Source organism: Metopolophium dirhodum, chromosome 5, assembly GCF_019925205.1.
Source record: "Metopolophium dirhodum isolate CAU chromosome 5, ASM1992520v1, whole genome shotgun sequence".
Lineage (NCBI taxonomy): Eukaryota > Metazoa > Arthropoda > Insecta > Hemiptera > Aphididae > Metopolophium > Metopolophium dirhodum.
Window position 1 is genome coordinate 18,487,579 of NC_083564.1, and position 17,805 is coordinate 18,505,383.

Sequence of the window (17,805 nt, forward strand, 5' to 3'; positions counted from 1 at the left end):
ATGCGTGGGTGGAGGGAAAGACATTTAATTTTGGTGGTTAAGGCCATAAGCAAGGGCCTTACTGGGGACGACTCTGTTAAGTCCGCAAAATTTCTATGTTTTGCGTATACACATTTATAGGTAGCTATATCTTTGTGTGTGTTATATACATGTTTATATTATATATAAGCTCAATGAATGCATAATTAAAGAGATACGAGGGTGTGTAAAGATACTCAGAAATAAAGATAGGGTGGCCAGTCAAGGGGGATAATTGTAACAAAACCTGGGGTAGTTAATATTCAAATTTCGGGCATACCTTTGTCGTGAAATTGCCATCAAAGGCGTAAGACATTCTTACACCCTAACACTATTTATACATATATTCGTGATCTGTTATGCGTAACACTACTAAAAATATCAGATCTTTACACTGCTGCAAGAAAATGACAAGCAGTAGACGTCTTAGAATTTTAGAGTTTCTGACATGAAAATAATTAAATTATAGACCTACATGAGCTTACAGCAGCTACTTGTCATTAAACACAAAAAAGGTTTGTCTTGACATGCATTAAACATTAAGGCTAATTGCAGTTGGCTCAATATATGTGGTAGTTTACTTATGAATAATATTAATTTATATACCTAGTACCTACTTTGTAATACTTTCAAATTTCAATTCATTAAGTATAAAACTTCATAAAAAAAATTAATTTGAACATAAATTCTATATTATAATCATTAATCATGTATGAAGTACCTATATGCATGTATAGAAATATATTATTACTCTTTACCTAAGCTTTTACTGCAAATCATAATTATTATATTTTAATATTTTGATATAGGTGTTAAGTTTTATATAGGATCACGTTAAGCATACATAGCAAAAGACAAATGAAAGAACTAGGTATCTCGTTAACTTTGTATATTTATTTATTGTATTTGTTGTGTTGTGTAAATTATACTAAATATATATGTATTCAACACAAATTTAACTTATTTAACTTATTTGGATAAAATAATATACGTTGAAAACGTCAATAAAACTAATTTATCGTAAATACCTCACGTAATGAGTCACGGACTTATAATCTAATTAGTAATATTTGTTTGTATTGTAAACAATCGACGCAATTGAAAGGCTCAAAACGATTGCTCATATAATATTGTTTCTATGTTAAATTAATTTGACAGAAATATATAACATATAATATTTGTAAATTAAATCTCAAATAAAATAATTAATTATTTCCTGTAATTTTAACAAATAATAATTGGAAATCATATACTTGATGCGAAATTATGAACCCAGTCAACCAGGTATGCTCAAATTACATATTATTTTTTCACTCAAATATCAGTTTGTTTCCCAAAAGTAGGTCAAATTCATTAATATTTAAAGAATGGTCGATAAAACATATCAGCTTACAAAAATAATTTAAATTTCATAGCTGGTAGGTTTACTTTCATATTATTTGTATTTCCATGCATTGTTATACAACACGCATTAATATGTTTACTAATAATACATTTAAAACAGAGATTAATACGTCATGACATTGTGGTTTATTTTTCAAAAATATATTCTGCTTACAATCGATTTTTTAATTACTTGTTCATTTAAAATGATACCTATAATTAACTATATATTCGTAAACACAACCGTAATAATCATTTCTGAGATATTGTCATTGATCTTATTTCTTTTTCTTTTTATTTGAATTCTGATTACAACCAAGTGTAATATTTTTAGCCTTTTTTTTTTTATTGGGTAACTCGCGGCAACATAGGCCATTGGGTGTGGGGGAGAGCACTGTAGGTTTTTAAATTTAAATTATAATTATACAGTGATTAATGATTATCAATGTTGTTACAATATACATAGGTAAATAGCTGAAGTATAGGACAGTAATACTCGTTGTTCGAGTTTAAATTATTACAACGATCAGTGTTTAATACTATTCGCCGGTGAATCAGTGTTAAATAATTAATAATAAATAACATAAATAATTTAAGACCTAAACTATTCTCAAATATTAACGGCATTATTACAATACCTACATAATGTTCTCTGATAGGTATTAAAAGTATCAATCAATAACCTCGTAAGTGATTTAAATGATTTTAGTTTTTTAAAAAAACGTTTCTCAGACGGCATACAATATACATATAATAATACTCGTGAAATAAATTAGACAGCCAGCTGATTTGGCATTGTAAACGACCACCCATATCCGTCTAAATCTATAATCAATATATTATAGGAATAGGATATATATATATTATTATTAGGGCCAGCCACCATGTGATTGATTACATCATAATATTATATGTCTAATTAATTGTCAGTATGCAAATGAACTATCCCTCCCCCAGCCACCCCTGAGTGTCGTAACTATGCGTTAATATGATTGTTACCCCTGTTGACCATTTCGACAATGCAATATTGAACGTCGTAAACACAGTGCATTATAATATACATAATATTATATATTATATTATAAATTAATATTATACCGACTACGTACAATAATAGGTATAGGTAATAACACTAGAACGCACATTACCTGTATTATGCTAGTAATAGTTTATAAACGATATACCGTTATCTGTCTGCTTTTATCGCGTCTGTGTTCAAATCTGCACGTGCAGCTACGTTCTGCTGCAGTGGCCTGTATTTTTATCGTGGGCCCTCATCTACAGTTTTTGTTTTGATGGAACTTCTAGTCCGCTGAAATCATTTTGATAAAAATGTAGTAAATATAGCTACATTACAACAATATGCATTTTTTTTCCCTACAATTTCACTTACTATTTTTGTAATATTATCATCATTAGGTACTATAATTGCAGTGAAACCTGTATTAACAGACACCTGAATAGCGGTCACCTCTCTCAAACAATATGATTATGTCCATTATTTTTGGTGGCACTTCTCAGTCTCTAAAATTATTCGAAAAAAAATATAATAAATGTAGTTACATTACAGTATACATTATTTTTTCTACATGTTTACTTGCTTGTATTCTTGTAGTATTATTATCATCATTATTATTATTATTTACATTTTGTGATGGCCTTTTGAAATATTATTTCTTCGTATTTGAAAAGTCGTGTTTTCAATTAAAACTCGTGGAGTAACACAATATCATGATAATATATATATTTATTATATACTACAAATCTTTGAGTATCGTTTCACACTCAGCACTACGCTAAAGCAATATCTTCCGTACCTACCTATATATTTCATATTATATGTCTATATATACTACTGGTACTCTATACTATACAGACTATGTATATATACGGTTCTTCAATGTAAAGAATTCATTAAAACCTCGGAGAAGATGATGTGTTTGCGACGTCTTTAATTAATGTAGATACTCATCGGCAGTCGCGGCGGCAACCTTTGTGTGTCGGTACATATTATTATATTGTATGCGCGTATATACGTGTGTTGTGCAGAATTTCTGATGTGTGCGCATGAAAATTACAAGCGTCGATGACCTTTTCAATAGATACTTGTCATGAAGGCCGTCGGTTGGTAAAAGCTGTTTACATGTCTGGGCTTTTGTGTCCGAGTCAATGCATGGAATTAATGTGGGTGCCTACCCATACAGAATATAGTATACAGCGAGTGATGCATATTAAAGCTGAGTAGGCGATAAAAAATAAAATATGTATATTATAATGTACATATATATTATATAATATAGATAGGTGTGTATACGGGTGTTTTTTGAGCTGGCCTTTTAAACCGAGCTTAACAAAAAGTACCTATACTCCGATGCAATGTCAACATTATGCGTCAAGATTTCTGGTTCAAAACACGTGGTTTTGTATATACGGAACACAGAGTAAAACGTGTTCTATATAAGCTTCACATAATAATATAGCTCTGCAAAGGCCAAAGGGTTCTTATGAAATACAAAAAAAATGTTCATAAAAGGAATGACAAATTGAAAATTGTGGTATACGGCTCTCTTACCTATATGAAAACTGATATGTCTTCAGCGTTGTAGTATAAAATATTTGGATATACGTCTTACATTTATAGTACTTTGCTATATACCTAGTTCAAAGTGGAATTTATAAAAAAATGTTATAAGATATTTTTACCACGTGAGTGAATAAAATGTTCAAATAATGAAAAACAAAATATATCATAATATAAAATATGAATACCTAGCAATCGGGCTAGCATAGGTACTAAATTTCGTTAGTGATTCTTATTCTTATTTCATCCTAATATTATTTTAACAGTCAATTTTTAAAAGTATTTTATTTCTTATATTTTTTTTATTTTTAAATGATTAGGTATGTATTAAATTAATTTCTCAATAAGCAATAAGTATAAGGTTTTTAGGTACCTAATGACATAAATGTGTGGTATGGTATACTGTATCAGATCACTTACTCAATTGTATCGTTCACAACCTACTACCACGTAAGTAAAAATAGAAAAAGTTTTAGCTATTATTAATGTTATATTATTGATATAGTTTTTTTATTTTTTGTTTTAAAGTCTTAAAGGGTATAATTTAATTTGCTGACGTATAATCTCAGTGAAAAATAATATATTTAAAGAGATTAATATGAGTTGATGCCTCGAAACAAGTGTTTAAATTCAAAGTGTAAAAATCAGCATACATTTTTTTTTAAATTCAGGAGCTTGCAGGCGTATTTACTGGATAATATATATTCCTAAGCTATAGATAACTATAAAATTGTCGGCTGTGAGAACGCAATCTCATAAAGTAGATACTTACTGTAATTTTCTCCGTACTAAACTCACATAAATCGTATTATATTTTCGTATATACTCTGACATAGATATCCCTATTTAAAATAATATATTAAATATACTTCACATCATAATTTATAATAATACCGTATTTATACGATCGTAAAGTGTATAATACATTTACAATAGTCATGATTTATGAATAGGCTTTTTCCCCATTTAAGATCATTATTGTAATTATCACTTGGGCCATAATGACTGTACACTTCACTATATTTTCTTAATAAAACTCTGTCATACATAAAATTAATGCAGTATAGGTATTACACAATAAAAATATTGAAATCAAACATATTATGCGTATATAAATAATTGAATAAATTATAATATAAAATAACTATATAACTATTATAATATACACTAAATTCCATCGTAAATAGGAATTATGAAGAAAAAATTCATACACGCGTTACGTTAGGTATTCCCTTATTTCAGTGCAGCCTGAAAGATAGTGGTTGTATTATGTTTGTTGCATCTCATTCATAGAAGGATTGCATCATTGACATTCTGTTTAGAGATGTTTATTGTTTAGATAGTGTTCGATTGTTCATAAAATGTAGTTTACAAAATATATTAAATGCATATTTTAGCAGGTATCTGGTATAGTGTTCACCGTAATATCTTATACTACACTAAAAAAAATATAATCACGAACTTCAAGTTTCAAGAGTACATTGTTGGATTTATATTTTCGGCAACTGGCAAGTCGCAAATGACAGCTATTTAATGCGTTGTTTGCACGTCGTAACACTAAACATTAATTGGGCGAGTATTGTTTTTTTGATGCCGAGTCGAATCGAGTCGAGTTCAAAAGTCGAGTGCTCGAAAAAGGTCAAGTAGCTACTCATAAAGGGCGAGTAATAAGTCGAATAGATTCGAGTACTCGCCTAATTCTACTAACAACTATACTATAATATTATAGTATTTAAATTTGATTTTAAAAATATTGTGATAGTTAATTGATACAAATACATTTTTAAATAAAACCATAAAATTATAGTTTGGTGATATAAACTTTTACTGAAAAATAAAAACTATGAGAGGTTATCAAAACCTTGTATAAAATATTTATTTATTTATAATTATATAATTAAAATAGGTACTAAGAACATTAACATTGTATTTTATATCAAAATAAAACTTTAAATTTGATACTTTACGAACATAAAGTTCCACAATATCTGATATCAAACGATGGTTAATAATTGATAAAATTTAATTTGTACTGCTGACATTTTAAAGGATTAATTAATCAATAAATAATTAACAATAAATAGATTATAATGATAAAAAATACGACAAACAAATATAATTTATACTTTGACCGAGACAGATATTGCAAAGAGTTAACATTTCTTTACGTCCATTATACCTACCCTTTTTATCGTATTTTAAAATATGTTTTTAAGTTAAAATAATAACTCTAACATATAGTTATTATTATAAAATAACTAATATAAAGTTACTGTAGATATATTATATGTATTTATATGTAAATTTCAGTAAGTATATAGAAGGTAAATAAAAAGATTAAATTGAGAAAATGGTTATGTTAAATTTAAAAACAAAACGCATAAAATATATGAAAAAAAAAATTATTTAAAATTTAAAACCACATTAAAAATTAAACAAAAAATAAGACGGTGCACACAATATGATAATTATTATATAAGCAAAAAGTAAAAAAGTTTTTAGACGTAGTAATGAATTTTTGAGTATGCGCCACGTGCAAGACTATATATAATATAAGAGGGAATGCAATATTTTAAGGGATGGGAGGATAACGGCTTTTTGCTTTGAAAAAATATGAAAACTATAGAACTTACATGCTAAATAGTAAATAGTATATTTATTACATGATGACAGTTCTTAAAGAAATGACACTATAGCAGGTATCCTTTAAAACTTTTAAATTCGAAATTAAAAACTATGAAATCCTTTATTTACCGTTTTGTTGGCAAACAGAGTCCCGCTGGAATTATTAATAAATAAATATCTGTTTTTTAAACAGCTTTAACCAGTTTGCTTAAGGCACTGAAGATTAAAAATATCCATTTTAATAAATATTAGTTCTTTTTAAGATTAATAATAACAGCGGACGAGAAGTATTTAAAAATGAAAAAAGAAAAATGTCTGCAATCAAATTTGGTTTATTAATTTATCTTGTTATAATATAACATACCATCACGATTATAAGGTTATTTTATTAACTTTATGAATATACATTTTTAACATTTTTGTAGTTATATATTTAAATGTTCATCAATTTAATTTTATATGCGAGGGCGTTGTATACAATATATATAGTACACACTGAAAACGTTAACTATAATACTTTAAATTGTTTGTATATTAGTATATTACTATGTTTATCGATATTAATTGTTTCACAAGAGATAGAGATGATCACGATAAATCACGATTTTATGTATAATATACACAATATCATGAATAGTGTAATAATATGTAAAATGCATTCTTTTAATAGTTTTAAATTTTAATAAATATAACGAAGGTTGTTGTTTCAGCAACATCGAATCAATACTCAGAACGTGATTTTAATGATTATCTGCAGTGTACATAATATAATATTATTACAATAATATTTAGGTAATATAATACAATAATATAATAATTAATTTAACGCCCCGAAAGAAAATAGTACGCAGTGAATATAGTAATTCATAAAATAATAAACAATACTATATAGTACAAAAAATTGCAATATATTATAAAATTACTTAAATATAATTGATTTTAGAAAATGTTCTTCTCGATAATAAAGGGTCAATATATAATATCTAGTTTTAATAAATTAAACGAAGAATTACTGTAAAGCGAGTTATTTAATTTAAAATAAAACATAAGGAAAAAATGATTTTGGACCTTATCTAATTATTCTAATTTATTAACCCGTCACTGCTATATCGGATGCATATATGCGTCCAATGTTAGTGACCCAAATATGGACTCATCTATATGCTTCCGAATCATTTAATAATCAACAATAGCTGTTTTAATTAATCTTATAACAAAAATAGGTACATGGTAAATGATTAGACACTAAAAAAATAAAACTTATATCTTCTAAAAAAGTTACAAATATTAATTGTTAATACTTGAGCTATAACAATATGTAATACCAAACAAAAAACACGAATTAAAAATACAATTTTATCCCAGCACAGTACATTATACTGGAAAAAAATTATTCAGCAGTGAAAATTAACTTGGATTTGTAGGGACTCCATATTATAATCAAACCATATTTTGAAATTGGACGTACACAAGCGCAGTATAATAATTTCCAACATGTCAAATCATTGAACTCACGAACATTTCTGTATAATATTAATCCTAACATTCGAAATGCCTTATTGGTAATATGGTATAGTAATATTAGGGCTTAGTAAAGAAAAGATAATTTATAAAAGCAGGCAGTTTTCCAAGATCATTTACATAATTTTCTATATTATAATTTATTTTAAATTATTATTGTCCATTTTATTGTATTATTATTATTATTATTATTATTATTGTACTTGTTCATAGATGTAAAATAATACCTAATACGCTAGGTATGCGCCATAATAACATACCATTCATTATAGGTACTCTTAAATCGTATTAACCGATCCGAAAATGCTTCGATATCGTAATAATATTTACATATAATGTCAACAACATCACTAGATTGTATTACGTGTAATATTATGTCGGTATGTGACGCGTGTATACATAGTATATATCTTCCACCGCCAATGAATATCATTATCATAATAATTTTAAAGGTTGAGGATCGAGCTGGAAACCTATGAATGTGAAATTTATTGATATATATTCCATATAGGTAGGGTAGTATAGTTACAATAATGGCCAATGGGTATACATACCGGTGTCATTCTGTATGACATAATATTCCGGGGAAAGAAAATTATATATTTTTTATACACAAAATGTGATAGTTATGCGACGGGTTGATGTTTTTATCGCATTCGTTACTGATTATTTGCAAAGATCTTAAGCAAACTTTCGGTTTCAGTTTTTTGTCTTGCCTCTTGCAGTAGTAATGGGAATCGCGTTTTTGATGTTTTCTACATTTATACCCATTTAAAACTTTTACATTTTTAGTATTATTTATTTTTTTGCATTTTTCAAATAGGTAGGTAATGTAGTTTATTTAATTCTATATATTGTGTTATACCTATTCAAAGAAATTTTTTTTTTTTTTAATACTGATGTATAATTATAATTTATGCACCTTTAACGTGTATGAATATTAAAAGCGTTTAAAAGTTTTAACGATTCACGACATCATTATACGACTGAAAAGATCTGAAATCAAATTCTCTTAAAATGTTTGCACAAATAACCGCCACGGGCGAATTGTATAAAACGAATAATAATATCGTACCCACATAAAAGTATTGACATTATAATAAAATAAAATATATTAATTCGATGACGACGTTAGCATACAAATAACATTATCATAACTATAGGGTTCTAAATTTGAAATATTTCAAAGTTGAACATTTTACCATTCTAGAAATATTTCAAAGAAATTATGAAAAATATTATTTTTCTTTTGAATGTATTTGGTTATAGATGATTAAGTATGATTATTGATTACACACGAAATATATCAATATGAATGACTTATCAACCGAGGTTTAAAAATTATTATGTATTAATAGTTACATAAATAAGGTATTGAAATGGTATTATATTATTATCATCTTGTCGTTTAATTTATGACATATTAATTGGGTCCCCTATTGACTATTATTTATTAATAATTTATTAGTATTCGATACATACAAGAAACTGACTTTTAAAAATGTACTCTTGCTGTAAGTTCATCAACTTTTATATACAATACACAATTTTTAATTTTAATTTTCACCCAAATTAATTAATATTTCAAAAAAATAAATTTGGTGAAACCTATTAATGACCATTGCGATGCGCGTGTTTCAGGTACTGTGTTCTTTTCGAGGTAATGAAAGCGACCAAGGCCTGCAGAAAAGTGTCCGAATACTCTTTGCTCAGAGAAGGTAAGGCTCGACTGCAGTATATACATACGTTAAAAACCCACTAATTACACTCGAATTCTCACCGTTACTTTACTACTGAACTCGCTGAACAAAATAAATGAACTTTAGGTAGGATGTTTCTGCAGTATGTATATACATTATACACGTAATAATATACAGGTATAACACTGCAGGCGTACAACCGATCTCCGGTACCTACGTATAACACCATGGTATACATTGCAGTACCTGTCACGGTGATATAATATATGAACCTCAGCACTACGTAAAATTAGTTTTTCATACGCAGCGAATAAATATTTGATCGTTTTCTTTATACACCCCCCAAACACAATATAACGATTTCCGTGTTTATTTTATGGCATTCGAATCTGTTTACTATCGCGGGTACCACATCATATATTATTACCACGCGTATACCACCTAACAATATTATTACCTAAACTTTTTTTACGTATAAAAATAAAGGGCCCTATAATACGGACCACATATTTTGTCGTTTAATTTAGGCTGCAGCAGGGTTGATTCGATGTATGACTAGACTTTGATAATGACCATATCGTTCGATAATCGTCTTTGCTATTAATTTACTATTATTATTATTAATATTATCTTATCTTATAATCGATTTGGGTAGTCGATTTTGCAGCTTTAGTTTAATAGCAAACAGATAATCGATGGCATTTATTTATCAATAATAATGAATAGTCCCTAATATATTATAATACGTGTATACGACACGAGAGCGTGTATAATATAATATTTGTTAGTATAAATAATACCAAACAATAAATAACTGATGTTTGCTGTACGCTTTATTTTTTACATAAAACTGTATGGTAAAAATGATCTACCTAATATATACATAAAACATGCATATATGTATTATGCATTTATGTGTATGTTACGGGCAATTTAAACTACGAATAAACTAATTAACAATTAATATTGTTGTTTTTTTTTTATTAAACTCGATAATGTGATAGTTTGTGTTGCACAAAAAATAAAATTTTTGTATCGAGTTTTCAATTTAAATATAATAAAACAAATAGGTGCCTAGGTACATAAATATAAAATATGACTTTTTATTATATGTTTTTAATGGAATTTTTATTATTACTCTAAGGACAGATATAATATTTTATACTTAGGTACCGTATTTTAATAATGCTATTACCAATGTAATTATACATGTGTATACTAGAACGACGCTTTGAATTTCAAATTTTACCTACTTTTCTACAGTTGATTTCCTCCGGAAAATTGGAGAATGTACTATATAATAATAATAATAATCTTTGTTTCTTGCAAAATAATCAATATACATATAATATGATTTAATAATAATTATAATAAAAAGATGCAAACTCTATTATAAGCATAATTGCTATTGTGCAAGTGGGGATGAAAAGTTTGAGTTCATTACAATCAGAGTTTATGCAAAATATACATACATCAATATTTAAAGTATACACTATAAAAATCCTTAAAACAAATACGATACAATTTCCTTAAAAATAAAGTGTATTATTAAATTTACAGTAGACAAACCTCTGAAAAATCTTGTATTTTTAGAAATGACTTCAGAAAATGTAAAGTCATGGGTATTAATTTTGAGTACCTAATCTACATATTTGAATGGCAACATTTAATTCCAATATTCTTTTTAAATTGTTGAACGGATATATTATATTAATACTCGTATTTTCTTTATAAGCGTATGATGTGAGTTTTGGGTCGTACATTTTCATTCGGAAGGTAGATAAGAAAATAATGTAACAGATCACACACATTAAACATAATTTTTTACAAAACAACACACACAAATCCAGTCATGATTTAACTACTTACCTACAAAAAAATTTTAAAAAACTGATTTAAATGTTTTTTTTTAAAACACGCCTTTATAAAGTAACAAAACGAAATAAAAATGTGCAATCCAATTCACATGAACAAAATATAAATAGATATTTATAATAATAATATTAAAATTAGAAGTCCATAAAATACCAATTACCTACTAAAACAAGCTCATGTACCAATAAGACATAATAATTATTATATTATAAACACAATGTTTGAAAGAAGGAAAAAACAAACTTTTTTTTTGATTACGTACTAACTGGGTGGGTGAAAAAAATACATTAAAAACGTTCCATCGCTAGAGTCGTTTAAAAATGATGATACAATGAAAAATCGACTAAAATCGTTATAATTTTTGCATTTGAAAAGTTTCTGTTCTTTAACATTTTAGCAATAAAGTATACAGTTTATGTCTTTCTTCCATTATGAAAAAGGTTTTTTTATTACTGTGGAATGGAAAATTCTGAGTAAAAGGCAATATTATATACATGGACACTTACGGTCAGTATTATTTTCAAGCAATCTCGCACTTATTTGCCACTCCCATTAAAAAGCTACAAAAATATCAAAATTATAGTTTTTGTAGTATTATAAAAAAACAAAAATCCACTCTGGGTATTAATTCAAAATACTACAACTTCCTATAATAGGTATAATAATAAATATAGTAAAACGTACAAAGTGTACTAATTTATTTTCCAATATAGGTCTTCTGCGGTAAAAATATAAAAATTATATAATAACTTCGCATTAGGCGGTTCGATTAAAAATGCAATTAGTTTTTTTAGTTCGCCTTACATTCCATTAATATTATTAATTAGTACCTAGCGATCGTCTACATTATTAATTACTATTATTAATAACAAAAAAAAAACTAAATACTAATGAGTTTGTATTCTAACAACCTGTCATATTATTATTTTATAGATGTCGAATAAGCAATTTTTTATACGTAGTAAATCTTTCGGAGCTATAGGTATTATGTACCTATATGTTTAAATTATACAAGCTTAATTAAATCGATTTCCATTCAACTGTCTTTGACAAACATTTCCGAAGAAATGAGATGCTATGCTGAAGATATTAAAGTTAATGACATCATTTTCCGTTTCATTGTTCACATTACACAGCATCTATATCTCATTGTTACTTAACAAAAACACCTTGATACACATACTTCAAAACTAATTGTGTGAAGCTAACCTTACCTAAGTATAAGACATGTAAAAACATAGTAAAATAATTCAGTTTCACAAAAATATAAATTCAAATATAAAATATACAGTATTAATAATGATAATACGTTACATGCAATAATTAATAATTACATTTTAATGTAATGTACATCAGTTTGACACTTTAAATTATTAGTTTACACTATTGCTTTGAGGAATTTTAAGCGTATTTGTGTATAAACTATTATACCCTTAAGGGCTAAAACTATATAACAATTAATGGTCACAAGACGCATGAGCACTTGACAAGAGTAGATTTTATAATTTAATATTTTTTTTTTAATCTAATATGCAATCTGTATCATTTGATACGATAATAATATGGACTAGAAGTAACAATTAAAATTACTTAATAAGATAAACATTGTTTATAAAAGAAGCCAACCATTGATGAAACTATTTATATTTGTTGTAATTTAATTTCCCGTCTTACAAAATATCACTTCACCAATGTATATATTATGGTATCGTGGGAGAGGGTAGATTTCGTATTAGAGGATGATTTGTATAAGTTCCTAGACGGTTGTGAAATCTTTTATAAAATCATTTGGCTTCATCGCGTATTGTGGTTTTTTTAAATCCATATTTACGTAGGACATACGAGTAGTTTGACACGTAGGAAAGGGCGCATTTGTTAATTTTCTGAGTGCAATACTTTGGATGGTTTAAATATTATTAATATTCTACTTTTCACAATATCCCACAAATGAAATCCGTATGTCCAATGTGGCAACTTACCAATGTCCATACTCCATATTGATTTTTACTAGAAATTTATTCCCGTGGAGGTGTATTAATTATTTAAAAAATTAATTTTGATAGTACACACTACCGCTTTATGGTTTTTTTTTTTTTTTAAAGAATTGATTTTATTTGAAAAATTACGATCTATACAGTATGTCTATACCATAAGTAACATTTACAACAGTTGACAATAACTATTCACATGAGGAGGGAAATAACACATTTTCGACACCTCTTAATAATGGTTTATATGATATAATATTTGGTACCTAGATAAACGTATTTAAAACCAAAGTTTATTCACAACCATAATACCTATATAAATATAAGAAAACGAGAAAACATAATATTAACCGTAATAAATGGTAAAATTAATAATGTTAAAAGTATTAAAAAGTCATAAAAGTAAATGAAAATAAAACCTGAGAATTTTTTTTCCGACTGTTCTATTCTCCCTCTGACTCCAGAGTCCTAATATACTTAAAAAATGTTTTGCTCTTAGTGCTTATATATTTGTAATTGTTGGGTTAATATGGTTTTTTTTATAAAAGCCCTTAATAATAATGTTAAAAGATAAATAGATAAATTATGCTCAGAATAAAAATTTGTCTCTCGCTTATAATATGTAGGTATCTACGTGATTCGAATACTATTGATATTTGACCGGTAGCGAGTGATGTAAATCTAGATATTATTATATACATATTCAACTTAGATAGGTACAATGTACATGACTCTTAAACCTATATTATTGCGACAGACGTACATAAATTACGTCATAATAGGGTAAAATGGTAATTCATTTTTTCGAATACATAAAAATAAACAATATTAACACCTATATATTTGCTCCGATTTACTCGGTTCGAAAGAACTAAATAATACAATATTATGATATGATTATAATTCGCAATAAAACAAAATATCCGTGATAGTTATTATAATAATCTGTTATGGCTGCGGTGACTTTTCAAAATGAAACTTATTAAGAATATTTTGTTTTAATTATATTTTTTTAATTTACGTAGTTAACCGGAATTTTTTATGGTTTTCGTATATTTTGTTTATATATTGATTTTACCATATAGATAATATATAATATAACGTAATTTTCACAAATTATTCATTTTAAATTAATTTTTTTGTATTATATACTCTTTTACGGATCAATCAATGTGTACGTTTTTAATTTATCGTATACACCCAATGGACCGGGGCATAATGTCATAACATGATAATAATATGTACTTAATATAATATATATTAAAATATTATAAACATAAATCAGGTAGTCGCTGTAGTATATCGACAAACGCGTATATCATATAGTCTGTTGCGCCGATATCGCCGCAGGTAGTCGTTAAATTGTTATTATTATTATTATCATCATCCTTTTTTTTCTATTATATTTTTTATTCATAATATCTGTATTTATATTCGTTTCCGGTTTTCCCGCACAGGTGAACGAGTGTGCGTGCGCTGCGACACACAGGTGATGCGCCAGTCGCTGGGTTTCCGGTGCCCGGGCCACGGGACAATGGATCGGGCGACGAGGTGGACCGTACTGTCGGCGCCCCATTGTCACGGAAAATGGGTTCGTCTCGAGTCGGCCGGACAACAGGACGGGCACTCGTGTCCGATGTGTAAAAAAGGAGCGCAGTTCGTATTCGTATAAGACGGCGGCCGCTGCTCACCTAAATATAAAACATATTATACGAAACCCCCTTCGATTTTTTTTTTTTTTTATATATACCTACCTACATATACTCACCCCGTCGTCGGTCCACTTCATACCGCTCACCGCGACCACCCCCACCACTTCTTCCGGGGCATTTTCAGATCCACGTCTTCGTACCACCATATATTATATACATATACGTTTGTATGTGGGTGTGTACAAAGCCCGACGTAGCATATACGTTTTCTAGAAAAGAGTAATACGACATAATAATAATAGTGTAACAACAACAACAATAATACTTACATATTTGTACGACCGTATTATGTATATTATATAAATACACAGAGTGCTCCATTAAAATAGGGAGCTTCACTGATTTTTTTCAACAAGTCTAAAATGTTTGATAGTTTTACAGTCGGAAACTGAATACTTTTCTAAAAAATATTGATGATTAATGTGTAAAATATTGAATGAATATAGTTATTTTTTAAGTGTTTAAAGTTTTGGTGAGCGGGCAATAACTTTGGCCGAGTACCTACCATGGTACCCCTTACCATTTTACTCATCGCAAACTTTAAAAGCATATAAACATTCGATATTTATAGGAAGGTACATACATCAACGATTTTATAAAAGTATTTTGCTTTCAATGATAATGTTTAAAATATAGGTCATTATTAGAATAAATAGACTTTAAAAAAGTTACTACCATAAAAAAAAATTTTTGGAAAAACGTTATGTTGTAAAATTACATCAAACTAGGTATTTAAAAACATTTTATTTATTCAAAAACACAAAAACTAACTGAAAATCAGTGTGGGTAACGAATTAAATGGATATCACCTCCCTCGTATTATATTGTATTATAATACAGTCGAACTTGGTTGACACGAAATGGTCGATACCTCAAACTTTTTCCTGGACCCTAAAATGTCCTATTATTTGGATTATCCTTGGATAATATACGAACTTTTTAGCTGGTATTTTCAACTTCGAGTTAACCAAGTCCTACGATAACAATAACCGACTGTATATTATACCTACGATATACATATTATTATATTTATGTGTATTCCATGTTAGTAATTTTACTCGTACATATCCTTGTCGTCGGGTGTTTTCATATTTTCATTATTCTCTATAACCTATTATAATTTTTCATATTGCCCTACAATCCACGTCAACCTCTTTCCATCCACACATTATTCATATTTTCTATATTATATATTATTATTATTAATTATTTGCAGACGAAATTATACGCTGAATATGTTTCTTTTTGTGTTAATATAGTATATTATAAAATATATAGTTGTAATCGAATCCACGCGTTCCACTCGAACAAATTTGTAAATATAACATAATAATACCATAACATAATAATAGTAATTATATAAGTTTAATTTTGAACACAAATTAATGTAATAACTATACATCATTAGTTACAAATATATTAGAAGTTAAAATATATTATATTTTTATTTTCTGCTTTTATCATTAGGTATTATTATTTAACTATAATTATAACTACACGCAAAAATTATTAGCTCATAATATGTTTTTTTTCTATTTTTTTTTTTTTATCTTATTAGTTTACTTTTTTATCGGTTTATCATTATAATTGTTTGTAAAATGACAACAAAATAAAAAGTAAAAATCATGTAATTCTATTTATTATGATATATTAAGTTTGCAGACTCTTATCCTAAAATAATGTCAATGATATAATTATTTGCTTATAATATATTATCATCTATTTTATACAAAAATAATTTATACAACTATTTTTTAATTATATTTATTTATGTTTTCAGCTAAAGCCGCAGGGCCGGATTGGTATTTATCGAGATTTTACACTTCTACGCGGCCCATTTAAATATTCAATGTCCCAAAATTACGTCTACAATTATTACGAACTGATAGGTGACCAATCGTATTTTAAACAAGAATTTTTTTTTCACTCACTCTCACACGACCTACCCAAACTTTATGCGGCCCACCGAGATTTTCTCAGAGCTCGCCTAACCAATCCGGCCCTGGCTAAAGGTAAGTTTCAATGAATTAAATTAGGTAAAATATAGTAAAGTAATAATAATTGTACAGATGAGAACAATTTAAAAAAATGAATTACAATAAATATAAAATGTATTTGATGTATCAACATATGATAAATGAATTATAAATTAGTATAATAAATTACATTTTATTAGATAATATAATTCATCAGCTAGTGCATTATTATAATATAATATATAGTGTTATTTATATTAAAGCAGGAAAACAAACTATATTGTGGAAACTAATAATTTTGAATTATCGAGTACTTAAAGGTTTTTACAAAATGAACCTATACAATTCGTACTTGATTATAATATTATGCTGAAAAATAAATACTGATTTATTGATATTTATAATTGGTGTATATAATGTGTATAC

General features: G+C 27.3%; 1 protein-coding gene across 1 annotated transcript in view; it reads left to right on the forward strand.

Moving 5' to 3' along the window:
• The window catches only part of LOC132944361 (somatomedin-B and thrombospondin type-1 domain-containing protein), a 112,672-nt gene extending 95,084 nt beyond the window's left edge, over positions 1-17,588 (forward strand). Inside the window, exons 4-5 of the mRNA XM_061013661.1 lie at positions 9,770-9,846; positions 15,149-17,588. Of these exons, the coding sequence (XP_060869644.1) occupies positions 9,770-9,846; positions 15,149-15,363 (292 nt within the window). The 3' untranslated portion in view covers positions 15,364-17,588. The remainder of the gene's footprint in view (positions 1-9,769; positions 9,847-15,148) is intronic.
• The last annotated feature ends 217 nt before the right edge of the window (positions 17,589-17,805 follow it).